Here is a 22,319-nt window from a genome sequence, read left to right on the forward strand (position 1 = left end):
AACAAACTTTACAATATAAACACAGAAACCCTCCTGGTGTTTTCATATGCCTCCAATAAGCTCTAAAACAACATTGAATACATTCACAAGGAAACCAGGATCAACTTCAGTTTGATTGAGGAATCTATAAAACCCCATTCCTTCTGAGATCAAACACTTCCCGTCACTCAAAAACTGTTGGCAGAAAAACTACAGGGGTGAAAAAAAGAAAAAGAAAAAAAGAAGCTTCTGGTCCGGGCTGCATCTTGAATAAAATGAGAAATGAGAAACGTCAGACATTTAAAAAGTAGTTAACCTGATTCGCAGCACGAATAAGTTTCCTATGACCCAAAATAAATGTAAAACCCTGATGGAGGGTTATTATACTGCATGTGTTTATGAGACTATGGAAATATGTATGTGTAACTTCTACTGCAGTGAAATTAGTTCAAGACCCGCTTCCCATGCCTTTACACAGACCACATTCACAGTCTGGCAAAGTCCATGTTAATGCAAACAAATCACATCCAACAGCTCCCCACACACACACACACACACACACACACACACACACACTTTGCTGACTTACAGAGAGCTTTTGACCTAATTTAGTTTCCTGAAAGCAGCACTAATGGTAAAACCAATGACTGCATCAAACCTCTGTATACAAATAACAAATGTGATGTAAAAACTAGACTGAGAAAAAACAAACAGTTTTCACAAGGTCACATGGCATTGATGTCTCAGCCTTCCATTACTGTGTATAAATTACATTTAATTTAGAGTAATATTCGGCACCAGGTCCTACATTCCTGGAGGAAGAGGTGACATTCCTCTTATTTGCAGAGAGACAGAGAGAAAATGCCGACTGATGTGTACCGGTATGTCACAACATTAGCTAAGAGACAAACATGACTATTATGATGGATGACAGTAAGAAAACAATGGCCAGTAGCCTATACCAACACTATTATTTACATTTTATTTTGAACTTTCTGAAAAGGTATATCGACATCACCAAGAAACAACATCAGAAGAGACAAAGAAAGTGTTAAAAGAATAAATAGAAAACAAATGTCCATGCATGCCAAGAGTCACTGTATCTCCAATGTCCATAGTCACCATAATGTACAGTAATACATGTACATTACAGCTGGAAATTGTTCATCCACAAATGTGATCCAGGGATGCGTCTGTGGGTGTGTGCATGTGTGTGTGTTTTAGTGCTTAAATAGTTCAAATAAACTGTACATAGAGCCACAAAGGACTACACAAATCAACATGTACTGTTATTTGCAATTTTATAATAAGTAAGTAAGTACAATGTTGTTGCTTTGTGTGCTGAGAACTCATTTCACATATATATCACTTCCCTGTAATGGATGTAATCAACAAATTCAATTAAACCTATCTTTATCTCATAGACAAAAGGTGAATCTGTCAAGTAAGATCACCAAAAAGAATATTTTAGTGATACAAATCTTGTAATGAATAATTTCATAATTTGTTAATAGCTTGAGAAATGATTCCCATCACATACTGCAGCCCAGGCCCTCTGTTGGGATCTTTGGTTCACCCACCAAGCTGAACTCAAAGTGAGGCAGCAGAGAGGCTCTTTGTAGCTGTGCTTTTTAATTTTGGGATCCAACTGACTGACAAACCAACTTACACTCGCTGCTGGTCACAGCTAACAAATGCACCACTACATACCACTAAATGAAAATTACACATTCAACAGCAGCCATCCACTGGCCCCACTACAGTCAATGGCCTCATCAAATTTGCATCATCAACACAGCTGGAAGGGAGCAATGATGACTCTCTGTTAGAGCCACTTTGGGTATTTTTTCCAATCCATCTCTCTCTGGCACACTTTTGAAGGCTCTTGCCCGTCCCACTCTGCCTCAATTATCTGGCTATGCCCAGCTGAGATGCAATAATCCAAACTCTCATTCCCTTCAATTTCCACACTTGTGTCTGCACACTCACTTGCCTTATGTTCACAATCACTTATATAGGTGCTTCTTCCCTTTCCTTGAGGATCAGAGACACAGGAGCACATACTGTGGGCTGAAGGAAGGAGGGGTTTTACCCACTATCAGCCTGTCACTGCTGAGGTGAAGCAGTTCATTTTCACATTAATATGCGATTACGTGATAAAAAAGGTTTAGTTTTACTGGATTGCATCAAATTATCAGGTGTACCTAATACACTGGTAACTCAGTGTATGTTTTCTTATAATGGATAATGAAATGTTTTCACAAGCCAGTACTGTATGTTGAGTGATTTCTGAAACACATTGTGTGCAGATAACCAGACCACGTATACCGACTGTATACTAGAACGACCATCGATGTCATCCATGTAATGTATTTAGAAGACATTGCTTTATGATTTTAATATAGTAAAATGTGGACAGCCACCTTTAGTTCTGGGCCTTGCACTCTGTGACTTCTAAAATAGACAGCATCAGCACGACGCTTTTTGTCTATTACAGAAAAGAATTGGGGACTGTCAGGAGAACCGTGTGTTACAGCCTAAGCTCATTGTCATGACTGTGTGTTGTCTGTTGAGCAGCTTTGTTCTTTAGAAACATAAAGTCTATTTGTAGGCTGTTGTTCTGTACCACTACCAACCCAAACATTTTTTTTACGTTGGACATGACTAGAAAAACGGTTTAATTTATACATTATATTTATAATATCTTTATTTCCTATTAGATTTTTGTTAGAAATTTACTGTGATTTATGTTAACTGTTCTTTAATTGACACTGTTCTTGAGGTCATCCATAGAGGCCTGAAAACAACTTTTCAGGCTCTAGTGGATTATAAGCAACTTAAACTTCATTGGTAGCTGATCAGTTTTAGAAGCCAATCAAAATAACCAGATTGTTTCGGGTGACGCAATATTGCATCCACATATGATGGTAGTATGATGGTGGATACATTTTGTTTTAAGGGAAACTTACTTTTAATTCTTAGATATGACCATTGTCTTAGACTACATGTACACTATTACTCCGCTGTTTCCGAGCTCCTAAAACGGACACATTTGAAAACACTGCTGCCCCTGTTTTGGTTTGATACGCCGGGGTTGCTTTGTAGTCTGGATGGGCACAAACACAGACCTTTGGAAACGACGACGCACGTCAGTTTTATCCGTTAGGTAGGCTTATATACGGCCCAAGCAAATAAATCCACGGTCTTACTTTTCGCCATTGTTGTTCTTTCTCCAAAGAATATTCTGTATTTTCAATTTATACATCCATGATGTTCGACTGCAGAGTAACGTCAGACAATCTGTGTCCTGTTCACACCGTCACGCGCACTACATATATAACATAAAGACAAATTTGATACGGATCCCTTAGATTAGTATTTTTAAACAATTGTTGTGAAGATACACACTAAGTGAGACATTTCACAGTGTAAAATTAAACTTGTGATTGCTATCTGGTGTAAGTTTGGCATTTCTGTACTAAAAGTCACTTATTGGCCAACATATATTTTATTATAAACTGCAAGGGGCTGTAGTTAGTGGTGAATAAAAATACCTCTAATATGATTCTTTGTGACATTAATACAATCATCTTTGTGGGAACCTCACCAGGAAGGTGTGACTTTTCAGTACAGTTTCCTTGTTTTACTCAAGAGAGCACACACACCCACACACACAACATCCTCTTCACTTGAATGATTAGGTATACTAAAATGAATCCTCAAAACTCCATAGGTCATGCGAGACAGCTCTGTTCTCGTTTCTTTGTCTTTTTGTTCAGTTTCCACTAAGTGTGTGTCTTTCGTTTCACAGATAACCGACTACAACGAGGCTTTGTTGATGCACACAAAACATGCTTTCAGAAAACATAATGCTTGATTGTTGACTTTCTCTAGTAGCATATCAGACATTAGATGTGCTTCGGATTAATGTCCTGTAGCATTTATAGCTGGGAAGCGATCCAGGAGCAGGGAATCTGACCTCTTGTTGTTAGGTATAACCAAACCATCCATCAGGATGCTCATAGATAAAAAAATAAAATAAAAAAAAAAAAAAGACCAGTAATTTGTGGGAAAGAAAATTGCATGTGAGTTTGTGTATATGAGGGCTATCAGAGGTACTGGCCAATTATCAAACTGCTACACAGAAAAGAACACTACAGAATAACTCAACGAGAGGATGTCTCACCCATTAAACTACACTTCAATTCACAACCACCTCCACTTCTGATTGCATCTCACTCAGACATATGAGTTAACCTGATAAAAAATTGCCTCCAACACACCTTATAGCAAACCATGATAAGCAAAGACCGTATCTGTGAACACTTGACACTTAATAACACACTATGATCAAAGCAGCCAAACCATGCAAGATTTACGTCTTATTTATGCATCTGACAGTAAATGGTAGAACATGATTCACTGTATTACACCATGATGCTAATTAGATCAATATAGTATTTACACGTCTATAGCCTGAACCGTGCTTTGTTCTACATCTTTACTGCACTATTATTCCAGGTGGAGAGCCCATAGAGGAGGGAAAAGCATCACATGCAATGCAAGACTTGAAACTAGAAGAGCAGATCAAAGGGTTTATTGAAATAGGTTTGAGGGATCCTACCTGATGCAGTGAACTGACTGCTTCCAAGTGTGGTGGGCCTGTTCTTCGCTCCGCTTACAGGTGGAGAGAACATCTGAAAGGAAGAATATGGACGTACAATTAGAGCAAAGACTCAACAGTGTACAAGCAACCACTCACATTACCTGCTGCAATCATCCTGAAAGCAGGGATAGTTTGTTAAATCATATTAGCCAACACTAATATGAGCTGCTCAATTAGTCATGCTTTAGCCTATCTGTTCCTCACACCTCCAAAAGCCCTCAGAGCAGCATGACAACAAGAGGTAAAGAGTAAAAAAAAAAGAGAGAGAGAGAGAGAAAAAAAAAAGCCATCCTACCGCACTAAAATCCAGCAGGTCACTTAATTCCTTGTCTGTTCCGAGAGCGGCAATCCGCTGCTGAGGATTCATCCTGGCGATCTAGAAACCTGAAGAAAACAGCCCATCAGGTCACAGCGTGGCTGCTTTATTCAACAGCGGAGTGCCACAGGAAATGACCATGTCCACGAGCTAATTGTTATGGATGCAGAATAAAAGACCATCACTGGGAAGTAAAGTTGACTCTGGCACTGCAGCAAATAGAGACACTGACAGTTCAACCACATTATAATAGATTAAAGTAGTGCAACCATTTTGTGTACACCTTTAGTTTGTTCATACACTGCGTTGATTAAAGAGAGATGAATGGATGGCACTGCTTGCAGGACCTGCTGCATCGCATTATTACAGTAACAATGTTTCTCTGTAGTAAAACCTACATTTATGTAACTCGCTAATGAGGTTGTCACTGACAATGTTGATGTCAGTGGTTTGTGTGGCGGACTCTCCGAGCATAACGAGGGTTAACATTTGCTGAGGCATAAGGGCATAACGTCCCTTAACGTTAGCAAGCTGGCTAACGCTAGCTGCAGTTTCTGGTTCATTTGTATGGAAAATGGCTCGCAACCAGCTGCAGCGGTGTTAGTCAATGCAGACATAAGTGAAGAGAAAAACGTTTTCTCTAACGAGTGAAAAAATAAATAAATAAATTGCATAAGCTACTGGTTCAAAATAAGTAACTCAGAAAAACAAATATTTCTAATGACCATCTAAATCTCCTGCTCCAGAATACCAAACGTAGGTCTTTCTCAACTCCCAACTTCTTTCACTGGTCCGAAAGCTTTTGGTAAACTCCGACTGATATTTTACCTTTTTCCGATTAAAATCCCGACTAGGGTGATCTGGTGAAGACTCCCTTTCTTGCAGTACACCTCAAAAGAGCGAAATGTGGGTTTAAACGGCAATACCTGGGTAAACTATCCTCTATATATCAGTTACGAGTTTCCCTTAGGCAGACATTTTTGGTTTGCAAAAGCCTCAGCACCACGATGACATTGGTTATTGTATCCCTCCGCCAAGCACAGTGACATGGTCCCACACAGCAGGAGATGCTGCGGGAATCAGCACACACTGCACCATGTAGTGTCTCACTGTATTCATTTTGAATAAGTTAAATTCAAAAGTTGCCATGATTGTTATGTTTGCATCTTTATTCTCACAAAGCTGTTATTTCTTCATACTGCGACATAAGATAAATATGTTATATATTTGCTGTAGGGCAGGCTATCATAGAATGACTATGACATGTCATCACCATGGTCATTAGATATAAAGGAAACATGCTCCAAGAAGCTGAAATACTTTCTTCTCTGAAAGCCAATATGTTCGCCTTTGACATTTCCATTCCCGGTCCCGGAACGGTTGTTTTTGTTTGGCATGCGTGTTGCCGCACTGCCCATTTACCCACAGAACACAAACACAGCATGATATCGTCTATGCATGCTGCAGCCATGGAAGCAGCAACCAAACGAACTAGATCAACAGATTCTACACGACCTAAAAAACCTCGGCATCTTTCTAAACAGTTGCATGACCAGAGACGTAACAAAACCCGGGTAAATATTGGAGATGCATTTGAAAGATGGAGACAGCTTAGATCCCAAAAGGACTTTAAAACGGATGCAGAGTTGGCTACTTTCCTCATAAACAGGTAATGTTAAGCATTGAGCTTCACTAATTTATCACAGATACTCACAGCCAAATTTTTTTTTGAGATACAACCAGTGAAGTGATTCCCCCTGGTGCTTGTAACGCCATCATCCTAACACACGTAGGTAGACCAGGTACTTTTTGCTTTTTCCATTACCACACCAAAACTAGTGACTGAAAAGACGTGATTTTTCATATGGCATTTCCTTTACTTGTCAACAAAAATCTGAATAATCAATAACATCCATAAGTAGTTCAAAATTAGCTCATAAACACAAGAAGCTTTTTTGTTTCAACTGTACCCATGTCAGGTACAGTTGAAACAGTAGCCTATCAGAGTAGGCCTACAGTTGAGACACCCATTCCAAATGCTGTAAAGCTGCCTATAACCAATTAATCCCAAATGAAAAATATTATTCTAAGTGTCTGACAACATTATGGAAAGGATCCCATTCAGAGATAGACTTTTTTGGCACACTATGCAAGATTTTTACCTTAATATAACAGTTCGAAGTCATGGTAAACAAACTCGTAGTAGAGCGAGTCATCCCGATAGCAAACCAGGAGAGGGGCGCCGCTGGCAGAACCGAACCAGCAATGCAAGTTTGGAAGGTGGCGTCCCGCCAAATCTCGCGAGAATCACGAATTGCTTTACAGCACGACATCACATACTTAAACAACATATAAGAAGCAGCCTATGGAAGACCCTTCTTATATACTGTCTATGGGAAGACCAAGGGGGTAAGTGAACATCCACAAAGCATACCTCCGGAGACTTTTTGATGCTAACAAGCCATCGCCCGCCGTTGTCATTCCATTGACTGCCATTAATTTTGGCGTCACTTTGACAGCGAATAACTTTACATCTGAAGCGTGTAAAGACTCTATTTGTCCATTGTTTATTTCTAAAGAAACACGACAATGTATAATAGGCTCCATTACCTTGTATCTCACGTTATGGCCCCATAGCAGGCATTTTTGTAAAAATAGGCTAACGATTGTGTCATAACCACGCGACTTACTGTCGCATAGTAGAGAAATTACCGTATAGTACAGGAGAAGCTTTCAGGCAGTTTCGACTTACGTTAGCTGTTTAAGTTTAATTAATAATGTTAACTAGCATTTTAGTTAGCAATAATTAGCCTGTGCCTATGTTATCTCCTTACATATACCTACGCTCTCCGTCTCTGTAAGTTTGGGAATGATTGAGATTTCTCTTGGCACAGCTACCAGAAGACTTACAACGTTCAGACACGTTGCTCACGTCACATCTACGTCGTCAAGCTCAGTTGGAGGCTGCGCAGTAACGCTCAGCCATCACCGGAAAAGTGCTTCTAATAGACTTCACTGCTCTCCCGTGGAAGTCTACGACGTCGCTTTATCCATTCATTTTACTGTCTATGTGGAAGACAATAGCACGCATTTCAGACGTGAATCATGGCAAAGCGCGGTCGGAAGAGTCAAGGAAAAGGAAACGAGAAACTGACTGCTTGAGGGACAAGAGTCTCACTTGGTCAGGCTTTCACTTGTTGGCGAGAGCTTAGAAGCAGCAAAGGATGCAAAAGCGATGCTGACCTGGCGTTCTTGTTGATGGACTAGTAAGTAAAGAAAGTGTCTCCCCTGTGCTTAAACACCCCAACTTCATTTTAAAGCTTGATAATATAGGTTTCAATTTTCTTACTTTAAGATTAACTTCAATCCTAACAAAATCTCAATTTCAACATGTATTGCGAATCAAATTCAGCACATAAATAGAAACACTTGAATTAGAATGAACATTTTGAGAAACGAGCAGGTTGCCTATCTTATGCAGATGTTTTATTGAATGAGGCCTGCTACACCTACAGGAGCTTCAGTAAACTCAGTCCCACAACCAACCACCAACACTTTTGGCACAGTATAGACCTTCACTCATCCACATGTACTGCGTAGCACATGTACTGACACAGGCAGCCAAAACATTTCAAACCCTAGTTTCAAAACTCAGAACTCATCAAACTCAATAAAAACTACAAGTGAAGCGGGTAAAGATTACACACTTTATCCTTAGCTTTAGTAGTTTATCCTGCAACCTATAGTAAACCTCAAACAGCATCCTGACAACAAAATATGATATGACTAAATGTTTCTGTGTGAACACAGTGTTAGGTTTTGAGTTGTAGATAAAATTGAAAATTTAATATTCAACATTCTTCATTCCTGTTTAATTTTGAAAACATACGGTTTACAATATGTGAGATTTCAACTTGAATGCATTAAGCTGAAACTATAAAAAATATAAAACTGACTTCACAGTAAAGCCTGTTGGGAACACTTAACGTTAAAATTACAACTGACCTAATCATCCAATATGGTAAGTTCAGACAGATTTTCTGCACACTATAAGAAACAAAGAGCCCAAGCAAAAAGCCAGTGGACACTTTAGCTAACCATGCAGAGTTTAGAGCAGAGGAATGTCTTCTTTCCATGTCCTGTCAATTTATGAACAATTAAAACAACAATGAACATCATTTTTACCAAAGAAACTACAGGGCTCAAACGCGAATGTGCTCATGTTCAGTTTATAGTGTAATACTAAATATCAGCCAATTAAAATAACAAAAATGTTTAAACTTTTACATTAGAACTTAAAAGTCATGCAAGAGGAGATCTTTTGTCACATGAAGCAAGTTTTCTCATATACTGAAACAAGGACTTATGGGAGGCACCTCTGACCTGTATTATTTATTCCAGACTGCCACCTGTTGGACAAACTCAGATCACACAAACTTCACCAGATGTTCTTCACTAATGAAAACACACCCAGATAAGCAAATTGTTTTAACAATGTTGTATCGTTTATTTCCAAGATTTCACAGATATTGGAAATTAACAAATTAGTAAACAAGAGACAAAACACAAACAGATGTTTCCCAGCTATGCAGTAATTTTAAAACATTATACATGTAAATGCTTATATGGCATTTTTGGGAACCCTTTAAAAATGTATTTGCCCTTTATACCACCTATATCCACCGTTATCCAAACTGTGTGGACTATGAAGGGAGGAACATGGTAGCCTGTCAACATTGCAACATTTTTGGGGTTAAATGGTTTATCTTCCTAAAGGTGGGCAGCGGTTATTGGTCTTCCAAACTGTGTTGAGTTAACGTGTGACAGTTAAAAACATAATTTATATCAATAAAGCTTGACACCTCTCAGTATAACACAATACAATTCCAGTACCATAAAGTTAACCAACACCTCTCTAAAACAGTTTCAACAAAAAAGTGAACATTATAACCTTCAATATGTCATGGAATTTAGCCTATTTGGGGAAAATTTTTAATTTACTTGAACTTGTCCTCAGACCCTGGTGGGAAATCATGTGCAGTGCCCGTTTAAAACGTGCCTGTTGGCCTCATCTGGTGACTCCACCACTTTTCCTTTTCTTTCCCTCTGCCCTTATTTGTACAGGAAGACTTGAAGAGAGCACTCCTGTGGGCGAGCTCAGCGAATGGGATTTATAATGAGCGCAATGCTCACCTGTCAGTCTTAATACAATGCTTACTATGAAAATGATATGACCTACCTTTGGATATTGTTATAAATATTTCTGAATTCCCCCTCCAAAGTGTTAATAACAATCATGATATTAATAATGTATTATATAGCGCTTGTCATAACGCAAAGCAATTAAGGTACCCTCTATAATGCAGTCTCTGCCCTACCATACCAAGTATTTTATTGTGTGTAGTTCAGTTTATGCCTAATACCTTTGGTGAATATGGAGAAGTTGGGAATGTAAATCCAACAAATATAAGAGTCTCTTGGGGTTTTCCTTTGTCATGCATTGAAGAGAAGTAGCAAAAAGTTTAAGCTCATTTTTCCAACCGTTGATGTGGGGTTTGACCTTTAAATACTTACACCTATGAATAAAATGTTTACCATGTTCAATCAAGTTATTTATCAAGAACTCTAAATTCTTATCCTTTAAAACTATTCCAGCTTTAATGGACATTAAATTGAATGGGTGCATCAGTATACCTTTAGATTGAAGCCAGCATTGAAAAGACAACCAAAAGTCATTAACCGGTTCACACTGAAAAAAAATATGTTCAACCGTCTCAATATCGCTCTCACAGAAAACACAAGAGTTACTTTCCCAATTAAATTTTACATGTAGGAAGTGATTTGATGGGTAAATATCATTTAATATTTGAAATGTCCCTTCTTTAGCTTTTGGTGGAAGAGGATAGGATAAGGATCGTTTTCTAATCTTTCGTGCCTCTTCATCGCTATAATAGTGAGTCTGATACTGCTCCACTGGGCTGTGATTATGGGGCGTGAAAATGCCTCTGCACTCAACTGGACGGACGGCAAGATGGCGTCGCGGTAACATCCTTTCCGCGTGGCTCTGCAGTGTAAGGAATAAAACTAACGTTTTGAACAACGTAACATGAAGGGCTGAACAGAAGAAACCTTATGAAAAAATAACTTATCAAGACGATAACTCTCAAGAAGAGCTTCTCATTAGTGTTTTTTTTCTTTAGTTTATTCTCGAACAAAAGTTGCTAGCCGAGTTATCCAGAAGGTTCGAGCAACCTGCTAATTCAGCGTGGTCAAACTGATCTGACTTCTTTTTAAGAAACTAATTCAGTAAGTGCTTTTTTTTTCTTCTAAAATCTTTTGGACCATGGAAGAAGCGGAAGATATGCATACCATAATGCATTCTTATGCCAAGAAATCCCAGAGTGACCAATTTGAATCAAACACTTCAACATTATCAGAGCAAACTGAGATGTGTTTGGCGCCTTTACCGTTACCAGAAACTCCTAAATCGCGAGCAGCAAAGAAATCCAAGTTACGAACAGGCGACGAGAATGACTCTGAGCCTGTGTCCAACTCAAAAGATGCAAGAGGAGTCACTCAGACGACTTCAGTCATTAGAAGTAACGGTTAAAGACAAAACACCAACTCCATCAAAAGCGTCACCGATGTCCTTGACTCCGTGGGGAAACAACTCGAAGACGTGACTCTTAAAGTTGCATCCCTGAAGAACAAAGTTGACATCTTAGAAAAGGAGAATGTCGTTCTCTGGGACAGATGCGGCGACCTGCATTTGTACAAAAGAAGGTGGAACCTGCGAATTGCTGGCATTCCTGAGCAAAGTGGAGAGAACGTTAAGAATATACATCTGATATAGGTTCAGACGTAATTTCCCTGAACTACATAATATCTGACATAATCCGTGAGACAGATCCCCTGTGTACAAGCTCTCTCTGCTCAGGTGAACTCCAGCCGTCGCATCATCGTGCAGTTCCTATCAAGATCGCATAGGGACAAAATCTGGAGGGATGCTAGATCAGCAGCCAGACTCAAGGAAAATAAAAGAAAACTATATGAAGATCTGACTCAGGAGTCCAAGGACATTAGAAACAAACTGTGGTCGTTGGTTGAACAGGTGAGGAAGGAGGGGAAGAAAGCAGGCTTCAAAGGGTCCTTTGCATACATTGACGATAAAAAAAAGTCACAGTTAATTATTTGTGAATGAAGGTTGTTTTACTGCTACTAGGCTGTCATTTTTGCCGGTGCCGTCCGAGATGGGTAATGAAGTTATTAATAGATTCTCATAAATAACAATCTAGTCTAATTTTGTTCTTTCATGTGCGGATCTCGTAGGCCACTACCGTTAATCACCAGAAGACAGCGCTTCTGTTATGTGATTCGATATCCCCAAACATTTTTTTTTTCTTTTAGGTAAAGAAGGGGGAGTTTAAGTCATTAAAGTATCCTAGTGTTGAAATTAATAGGTTATTTCTTGGTGGTTATTCAGCCTGTACCTATTATTAAACAGGATGGAAAACATGCCCTTGCTATCTAGATTACAGGTTTTGTTCCTCTACTGCAGAGTTAGTCTGCTCTTAAGTGTTCATAGAGGGAAAAATTTTAATTTTCTCTAGTTATCTGTTTCCTTCACAGTATTCTTCTGTCTTTGTCTTTATTGTCAATTAATGTTAGGGGTCTGAAAGATAATGTGAAACGCAAGGCTTTATTTTTCTTTGCAAAGAAATACAAGGCAGATTTTTATTTTTTTCCAAGAATGTCACTCAACTCCAAATTACTTTAAGTTTTTGGAAATCATAATGGGGGAAGTGGGTACTCTAGTACACATGTTGTATTCTTGTGAAAAAAAAATTCACATTTGTGGGATAGGGTTGTTACCCTCTTGAATGATCTATTCGGATTACAACTCACCAAGACCCCAGCTCTGTGTATTCTGGGTCTGCTGCCAGACAATAACACTCTGACCGGTAGACAAAGACTATGGATACGTCTGGCTACTACAACAGGATGTAGAATAATTCTGGGGCACTGGAAATCATCTACTCTGTGCTGTTTTAGGGAATGGACTGAACAAATGACAAGAATGGCTACGTATGAGCGAGTCACTAACTAACTAAACAAGTCTGGGGCTCCTTCCTGATGGCAATATAGAGGGGTTGTCTGTCTGAATATAAGGCACCGGTTCTGATCCAATCCAATATAGCGTTTGACTGGTAGAATAATGTATTGTAATGTAATGTTTTTTTTTTCTTTTCTTCCTTCTGTATTTGTAAAACGGGACAGTGGATGATATAGATGTCGTGTTAGTTGTGATGGTGACATAGTTTGTACTGTCTGTCAAAAATATTAATAAAAAAAAAGGAAATCATAATGGGGGAACAACATATGGTTAGCACGCAGAGCTTAACATTCAGCTGGGGTAGGGATTTTCAAACACAACTTTAAGGTTAATGTTATGGAGACCGATACATGTTAAAGGATGTTTTCTTTGGTATGTTTGACTTTGAAGCTGAATATGAAGGTAAACACTTTATTATAAATCTTTTATTTCTATATGCTAAATACCACATCCATAGGAGCAAATGCAGTGGTTCTAAACCATTTTCTGGTTTTATGACTGAGTTTAGAAATTAAATTGATTCAATTAAGTACTCAAAAAATACTAAGGCCTTAAGAACTCTGGTTCTATGTGAGTTGTGTGTGTGACTTAAGAGGTTTATTAACAAGTTTTTTTTTCTTTCTCTGCCTACCAGCCTGTCCACCTAGGCCTATTGTGACTGTGGCTGTACCCCTGTATGTAATGTTGTATGTCAGTTGTTCTGCATATTTTGTGTTGTATTTGACTGTAATGAGTTGTATAAATAAATAAATAAATTAATGAATTATTAAAAAAATGCCTCTGCACTCAATTGGATAGACCTACTCAACCAATCGGAGCAATGGAGTATGTGACGTATGTTGAGCGACGCATAGTTGTCAACAGGAACAGAACCACTGAACAGAACTCAACTGCACGCACGCTGGAAGAATAATAATAATAATAATAATAATAATAATAAGAAGAAGAAGAAGAAGAAGAAGTAGTAGTAGTACTACTACTACTACTACTACTACTAGTAGAAGTAGATGATGATGATGAGTGTAAACGATATTTGCCGGTGTTGTAAAAAGAATTTAAGGATACACGGAGTACTTACCAACACTATCATCATTTTTGAGAGAAATAGTAAAGGCGAATGCATATACGAACAAGTTCTCCGTTTAGGATTAGGACTCGACAATACAGCAAACAAATCTTACCGCATTTGTCGGTCCTGTCAGAACTTAATAACACGGTTGGAACGCGACATGCCCGTGTTTAAAAAATGGACAGAGGACGAAGGAGACCAGGCTGAAGAAGCGTGTTCATCTGAGGCATCAGAGAAAAGAGACCGTGAGCCTACTCCCTCCAAGACCCCCAGGGCTCTGAACAAGTTTTGCCCCAATCCGTCAACTCCAGCCGGTACAAGAACGCGAAGAACCAGTACAGAGGTAAGCTTGTTGTTGATGAAGTTCTACTTCTTATGATATGACTATGATAATAACCTCGATTGCCAAGTTTTTCGTGAGTGAATAGTGAGTCGAGTTTATTGTCCAGTGTGATAAACACGCATTCCCACACTCCTCAGTAAACGAATTCAACCCAAGCGCTCTTTGGTGACGTTGTTTATTACGTTACTGTTGATCATCTGTCCATCATCGTGTAAAGCCCGCCCTGACAATTTGATTGGTCCAAATTGGCTAAATTCGGCTGGCATCCAGGCTGTTGGTCAGTGTACTAAACTCAGAAATGGTGGCAGTCCTTCGTCTGTAATTCCTCGTTTCTTGGACACTGGTTATAGTTTATATTTTTGTAACGATGCCGGGGATGTGCTCTGTGCCGGGCTGCAAGGGCTACAAGAAGGCGAGGTCCCGGGGAGTCGTCTTCCACTCCCTGCCTACAAGAGACCCGGGGAGATGCAGAAAGTGGTTAAAGGCCATACATAATCCCAAATTTGACGAAAACACATCAGTAAGTAAATACGGCAATATAAGGGTCTGTAGCCAGCATTTTAAACCGGAAGATTACGAACCGGACATACAAGCAGAACTTATGAAAACAACGCCCCGAAAAATCCTCAAATCCGGCGTAGTACCAACCGTTTTCTCTGGAAGACAGCAAGAGGACCACAGAACATCCCTGCCAGCAAATGACAGAGGCCGAACAGAGGTAAAACATGTGTTTTACTTGTGGTTTTGTAGGTAAAGTTAAGGTTCAAATATGGCGAGAACACTGCGGCGCGTGCCGTCTTAAATTCTTGGAGTTTGAACGGCATTTTGTTTGGGAGTCGATGAGGGATGAAGGGGCGAGGAACTAATTATATACAGTTCACTAAGCAAAAGTTGGCTCCAATTTATGTCTTTAATGTATATTAGTCACCCAGCTTTAAAAAAAAAAAAAAAAAACACAGTTGCCCTCTATTCTGAATGTAACACTAGTTTTATTTTTTGTTTTTTTACTCAAGGGTCTGAGTACATCTTCACAGGCTTCTTTCCTGGGTACTGGTGTCGATACTGCACCATCTCCCTCCCTGCCAATTCCTGTAAGTATAACATATGGCATCGTAGCTTTTTTTTCTGTGTAAATGAGTATTACATGTTGTCAAAAGTAATGTGTGTGTGGATATTGTGAACCCTATTTGGAAGAGTTGCAGACAGTTACTTAACTAATTTCAAATTTGACATCTGTCTCAGTTATCCCAGATTGCCTCAAGCATCCCCTCCCAGCCCCCTCTTCCAGCTGAACTCAGTGGAAGTTTGTGCAGCGTGGCATCTGTGGATCGTCTGAAGGAGAGGTTCCGCCAAGAGACTGAGTTGAGCTCGACAGTAACATCAAAATCTGATGAGAACACAGAAAAAGACTTGAGCCAATCAAAGACTATTGTAAATGACAGCTGTTTGATGGAGCTGTTTAAGAAGTGTCAGACCTGTGGACAGCCCATAACCAAAAATAAGGTGTCTCACTGTGGTGCACAGACAAAGGTGTGGTGGAGCTGCCTTGGTGGACACAAGGGCATATGGATGTCATCACCTCACCTTTGGGAGGCGTTTCCTGAAATCCACCTTCTTACAACTCTTTCTGTTCTTTTTTCTGGAGGCACCTTTACACACTTTAAAAAATGGGCCAAACACCTGCACCTGAATTTCATGGGGCATAAAACCTTTTTTGAAATTCAAAAGGCATACCTCAACCCAGAAATGAAACCAATGAACAGGACTGAGCAGGAACAGATCTTTGCAAAGAGCGTCCACAAACGGCCTGAAGGCATTCTTCTTCACATTTCAGGTGATGGTTGCTCTGATTCTCCTGGTTTCAGCGTTAAGAACAAAAAAGTGTCAAACTTCTCAAATGTTTAACTTTTTCAGGGGCTAGATACATGAAACTGTGTACGCACTAAGGCAGAAATATGCATATACTGTTCAGCTTAGTGAATCTGTGATGTTGCCATTTCAGTGTGGTTTTTCATGTCAGCCAGCGCAATGCAAAGCAATAACTTATGGTGCCAGTTACAATTTTTTTTATTGGTCATATTCTTAATTACTAACCCTAACCCAGAAACTGAAATCTCGGTACTTGTTACTGAATGTTTTCTTGTTTTTACTTTGAAGATCCTCTGAAGAAAATGAAGGCAAAGTCAAGGAGAAGAGAGAAGGGAGCTCTGTCGTTAAGGTGAGGCAGCATTTACATATTACAAAGAGAAACAAAGTTTACTTTTAATGGAAAGTACTTATCAGCATGTCAAACGGTTGTATAAAGTAATCTGTGGATCAAGAGGAAACTATAGAAAGCCAATAAAATTACTTGAGTGACATCAATCATGTAATGTGATTGTAGTTAATAATAATAATAATAATAATAATAATAATAATAATAATAAAGGCCACTTCCCAAGGGTCTGGTAGATGAGTCAGTTTGAAGAAGTTTGCACCCCCACCCTGCATGGATTGCCTGCTGATGACTGGGATGCCAGTACTGTCGGTCAAAGTCACTCCACTAAGTTCATTGTACTTTCAACATGATAAAATTGATCTCCTAAATCTTTATGTAATATGTTTGGTATAAATCTAAAGAGCAGTCCTTATTAAATTGATATCTACCATGCTTGTTATATGCATTGCTGTCTTTTATTTATGGCCTGCTATGTATCCTCATCTGTTAGCACAAAATAAAGTGAAAATAAAACATCAAAGGCATTTAACGTTTTTATTTACCCAAAACTGTGCCTTGTGCCTCCTGGAAACCCCATGACTCTTATTTGTTGTCATATTTTGAAACACTAGTGCAGTGCCTGTTTGGAATGGGCCGATTGCTTGGCCTCCTGTACTACTGCTGTGTAGCTTTCTCCAGAACCACTGTACTCCGAAATAACTTACAGAAGGCCTCCAAAGCACTTAATATGCAACTGTAGACCTATACTACTGACTTACTGTGTACTTGTACTTCAGAGGGAAACATACATTTACCTAACGGGGAACGCTGCATTCTGATTCTGCTCACAAAATACCACAACTAAAATATAATGCATTAAACTATCCAACATTATATTCGAGTTGAACATCTCCACCTTAAAGTAGCCTACATTGTGCTGAGTGATACTGCCTCTCTTTTTACTTTAAACATTTGAAAACAGAACTTGCACTGTTTTCTATGGCATAAGTGAAGCGCCTCGTGAATGTTTTTTTTGTAATTATATTTTTTTTATAAAACTCAACCCGTTAAACGTGTTGCAGCGCATCTCAATCAGTCGTGGCTCGGCTCATCTACGTAGCGATTCAGCGTGTCCCCCGTTTCATTATTTGCATGAAGGGTAGACAGCAATGAGTTTTTGGTGGATGATCAGTTTTTGGCAAGACACCTGTAGCCGGTGAACCGCAATCAATGAGCCTTGTAGGGATTCAGGAACTCCTCGCCCCCGCTGCTGTACTGCACGTGTGTGGGGACACACGCACAGAGATATCCTGATAGATAGATAGATAGATAGATAGATAGATAGATTATTGTGATACTGGGGATATGATCATTTGTACCCAACAATTAGTTAACTGATCGGCTAAGAGCAGCAAACGTTTAAAGTACATTAAGAAGTAAAAGATCTTTTATTTTGTTGGCTACTGACCCAAACTATATAATTTTGTTTAAGAGGCTCAATGGTGATTAAAAGCCATGTTTCTTCATTTTGGGGTCATGAGATGGTTCAACTTGTGTCAACAGCTTGTAATTTGCCAAAGCATAATAAACCCTTTTTTGGTTTTAAAATTTGGTATACTAGTTTTTATAATATCCTGTTCAAGTAATGTTTTTAATATAGTCTATATCCTTGACGTTCCACTTCCAGGATTGCTCCGTTGCTGCTGGAAAATCCACCGGATTTCACTCATTTAGGCCGGATATCCGTTGCCTTGGGCTTCCTTTGTGTTGGCATTTTAAACTCTGGTCGATATATGAGGACTATGGTTAACCTTTTCTCAGATCTCTGCAGGGTAAATCCAGACAGCTAGCTAGACTATCTGTCCAATCTGAGTTTTCTGTTGCACGACTAAAACAACTTTTAAACGTAAACCTGTTCGACCAAAACAAGTTCCTTCTGAGCCCATTTTGCAGTGGCACCGCAGCTTTTCTCCTGTGTTTAGCACCGCCCAAGACGATTGTGATTGGTTTAAAGAAATGCCAATAAACCAGAGCATGATTTTCCTCCCATCCCTGAATCCTATGTGGAGTAGCCAGACTCTCCTCCAGCGTGCTTTGGAGGAGGTTTGTGAGTTGTTTTACACTATGACTCAGTGGTTCTCAACCCCCAAAGGGCACCTTAATGCCCCCCTTTCCAAAATATTGCTTCCAGCGCCCCCCCATAATCCTTTCAACGCTCCCTGGGGGGCTGTACAACCCCTGTTGAGAAACACTGCTCTAACTGAAGCACAACTAGGTTTCTACACATAAGCGATTTTTGAATCTATACCTACACATTATCACTTCTAGTGTATACAATAATTTCAGCTCTAAGTGAACTGGTTTTGTGGTATACATATATTTTGATCTGTACTGTTTTTCAGTTTAAAGACAAACATTTGTGCTGGTACTAATATTTGGAGGGTTGTTTTACCCAAATAGACATGGTTGTCGTAAAACATGAGATCTACTCTTGGTTGCAATACCTGATTTCACCACTGTCTAATTCAGACGAAATCTACCAGGTAAAGTTGAAACCAGTTGACCTGTAACTCAGGGGGGTTTTCAAGCCAAGGGTAAGTTTGCATGCTTAACATTTCAAGATGAAGTTTTGTGTCTGATGACAAGGTTTTTTGTTTTGTTTTGTTTTTTACAGCTATGAGAAGAGATCCCCCTTATTGGCGTCTACTGAAATGTGTCTGCAAGAACCAACTGCACTATCAAGTCTTGGACGTCTATCGGCCTCTGAAAAGTAAGCAGTCGCAACCTTGCCTTTGTTTTTTCACACACCAGTTGTATGAACAGAACACCCTGGTATGGCATTGTATTGCTTTGCATGCTCTGCGTTTTTCTGTTTTTTCTGGCTTCTGCATCGGATAAAATTATATATTGATGTTGATGATTATATATACTGACAGGCGTTCATGTTGTGTTCACTGCATGGGTGACACACTACTAGGCAGTTAATGTACACATGCTGTAACAACTTTTAAACTGTCGGAAAATGAATTTTAACGTGTCTGCAGAGGTAAACGGAAACATGAACATCGGAGTGAAACCACACATGTGGCATCAGAGGTGGACTGGATTCAGGACAGGTGAGTGTTGATCTTTAGGTTTATATTATCTGTCATAACTATCGACTTTCCTAAGATACATTTTCACCCTCTCTTTTTCAATGTCCTCTCTGTGATTTGTTATTTTCAGTTTTGAGGAAATGGAGGTCACCATTGAAGACGATGAATTCAACAGTGTGAAGAACAGACTGTAATTTTATACTTAATTATACAGAATATATGTCTTAATTTTTGCTTCTGTGGCTCATTTGATTCTAGTATGATTTAATTTTTTATCTCACAGATCTGACTTGACTAGTGATATGGAAAACGTTGAAGAAACAACTGAGCCGAGTGCTCTAGGAGCGGCTGATAGCTGTGATGAAGACGTCTACGTACCAATAATTCCTCAGAGGTATGAGTTTTTTTTTTTTTACCTTCCTTTATTAGACGACATCTGTATATTGGAGTTATAAAGATTTTATACTTAGTCCACAATTTTGATATGCAGAATCTGTGTTTCCTGTATTTCCTCCCATCTTTCACTTATTTTTGCTCAAATATCATTGTAGAGCAGTGGTCTCCAACCTTTCTTCATCTAAGGGTTACTTTAAAATAACGAAAGTGGCAAAGGGGCAGCAGCTTGAGTCATCCCTGTTGAAACCACAAAATCACAAATGATTTGCTGTGACTGTTCCTTCACCCTCCATTACTTCTCTTTAACTGACATACACTTGTAAAAAGAATTGGAAAAAGAATAATGTAGAAATTGTCTTTTGATTTTGTATATTACGCAAACCAGGTGTGTCAGTCTGTTGTCTTCTGTTACAGGTCCAAAACATCTGAACTTTTACTGGAATGTGAAGAAGAGGAGCTGGAGCCATGGCAGAAACACACTTTACATGTTCACTTGAAAGAAGAGACTGATGTCAAAGAGGAGGATGTTGGAGAGTTGAGTATGTCACACCAAATTCTTGAAGAACATGTCAGCGTTGAAGTTTTAAAACATCAGAGTTCTGTACGCCTCTAAAACTCAAATAACTGTTGCGTCGAAACATGTCATTATGCATTTTAAAATAACCTGCTACTGTAGGTTGAATTATCGTTTATCATAATATTAATATTTGAGTGATATTTAGAAATATTAAAGGTATTTAATTGATTTAATTGAATTGACTGTCTGTGTGCTGTTGCACATATTCTCACCTAGCATGTTGATTTGCCATGTGTATACTTGCATCCTGTTGAAATTTCTGATTTTTTTTTTTTTTATATTCTTACAGATGATGACCAATTGGAGTGTAAACCAGATCCTTCACCTCTTCAGAACTGGTCAGCTGGTCAGCACACCCTAAAACCTGAGGCCAATGGTTTTGTCCACACTTCTGAGGTGCATCAAATCAGCAACAACCCTGTGTCTTTATCCAGTGTTCAGAGTCCGGAAGTATGTGCGACATCATCTAACCAGCTGCAGTCAGAGCAGTCCAACTCACAGACCCTCTCTGTACCTTTGTCTCTGCCATGCTTAGCTGAAGTCAAACTTGAGTCAACTGGCACATCAGACAAACATAATACCTAGAAGGGCAGACCTAGAGTGTAGACCTACGCCAAGGCCATACCCTAGAGCTCTGCACTGTATCCTTAATTCCACTCCCGATTGCATTGTGTACGTCTGCTCCCGCCCGTACCCGAAAAAAATATGATTTTTATATTTCCAAAAGTTCTGTGAGACGTTGATGAGGAGAAATCTGCTAAAATCAGCAAGACACCACAGTAACTGCAGAAAGAGCTGGGTTGTGTTGAAGTGGTGTTGAGAAGGTCACTCTCGCTGGACTGCTTTTTCTTACTTACCATTTCATGTTAATGAGAAACACGGTCAGAGCGGGACTGTGCAGCCGGCGAGCGGTTTATGATCTGCTTTAATCTTGTTTTCAACTTCATTTGTTGACTCCCTCCTTTGTCCTCCATACACTGTTGTCTTCACTCGGAGCAAAGAGAGAGTTGTGTTGTCCTGATGGATCCCAATGGAGTTTATTTTCTAAAGCGAAAAATAATTTGTGCACCATTTGTTCCATGATTTGGAACTGCTCTAAAATGTAGTGGGTTCTTCTTTGGCCCTTCCACCATGGTTTCATAAAAATCAGGCCAGTAGTTTTTCAGTAATCATGCTGACAGACAAAAAAACAACAACAAACCGACAAATTGAGTCGAAAAATGAACCTCCTTGGCGAAGGTAATAAACGTTATGTACCAACAGTTATTATGAATAAGTTAACAAGTTGTCATAATTACACACATGTTGTCTAACATAAATGTGTCCTAGCCAATGCACAAATGAACAACATGGTGAACCTGTCACCTAATTTTCTAAAATCAACAACTTTGTACCAGCCAGTCAGTTACATTCCATGTCAAAGGTACGTTTTATTGTATTATTACAGTAAAATAAATTCTTAAATTAAAACCCATTTTCAAGTGCTTCATTGCTGTATTATTTAAATGCATGGTATTGGTTCATATAGTTTCTCTACACTAGATAGTAGTTGGATTACTGTAAAGCAG

The 22,319-nt window shown here is 39.1% G+C and overlaps 2 protein-coding genes across 7 annotated transcripts in view; one reads left to right on the forward strand and one right to left on the reverse strand.

Annotated features, from left to right (window-relative positions):
- tcf12 (transcription factor 12) overlaps positions 1-14,364 on the reverse strand; it is an 88,485-nt gene extending 74,121 nt beyond the window's left edge. Inside the window, exons 1-3 of one of the 3 annotated variants that reach the window (XM_039795439.1) lie at positions 14,256-14,364; positions 4,941-5,029; positions 4,604-4,676 (exon numbers count right to left, since the gene is read on the reverse strand). In XM_039795439.1, the coding sequence (XP_039651373.1) occupies positions 4,604-4,676; positions 4,941-5,012 (145 nt within the window). In that variant the 5' untranslated portion in view covers positions 5,013-5,029; positions 14,256-14,364. Of the gene's footprint in view, positions 1-4,603; positions 4,677-4,940; positions 5,112-5,789; positions 5,964-14,255 lie in introns of those variants that run through there. The other 2 variants (XM_039795437.1, XM_039795438.1) reach the window with 2 other exon arrangements.
- LOC120556070 lies at positions 13,962-22,236 on the forward strand. Of its 4 annotated transcripts, none has more exons than XM_039795448.1 (10): positions 13,962-14,486; positions 15,500-15,577; positions 15,729-16,320; positions 16,644-16,704; positions 19,358-19,453; positions 19,728-19,799; positions 19,909-19,968; positions 20,062-20,172; positions 20,589-20,709; positions 21,041-21,252. In XM_039795448.1, the coding sequence occupies exons 1-10, from the start codon at positions 14,082-14,084 to the stop codon at positions 21,110-21,112; spliced, it is 1,668 nt and encodes a 555-aa protein (XP_039651382.1). In that variant the 5' UTR covers positions 13,962-14,081; the 3' UTR covers positions 21,113-21,252. The 4 variants fall into 4 exon arrangements, with proteins under 4 accessions (XP_039651382.1, XP_039651380.1, XP_039651381.1 ...); XM_039795446.1 differs by having other exon boundaries at positions 14,022-14,486; positions 20,589-20,713; positions 21,041-22,236; XM_039795447.1 differs by lacking the exon at positions 13,962-14,486 and adding an exon at positions 14,718-15,204 and having other exon boundaries at positions 20,589-20,713; positions 21,041-22,236.
- The last annotated feature ends 83 nt before the right edge of the window (positions 22,237-22,319 follow it).

The sequence above is a fragment of the Perca fluviatilis genome, chromosome 3, assembly GCF_010015445.1.
Source record: "Perca fluviatilis chromosome 3, GENO_Pfluv_1.0, whole genome shotgun sequence".
Classification (NCBI taxonomy): domain Eukaryota; kingdom Metazoa; phylum Chordata; class Actinopteri; order Perciformes; family Percidae; genus Perca; species Perca fluviatilis.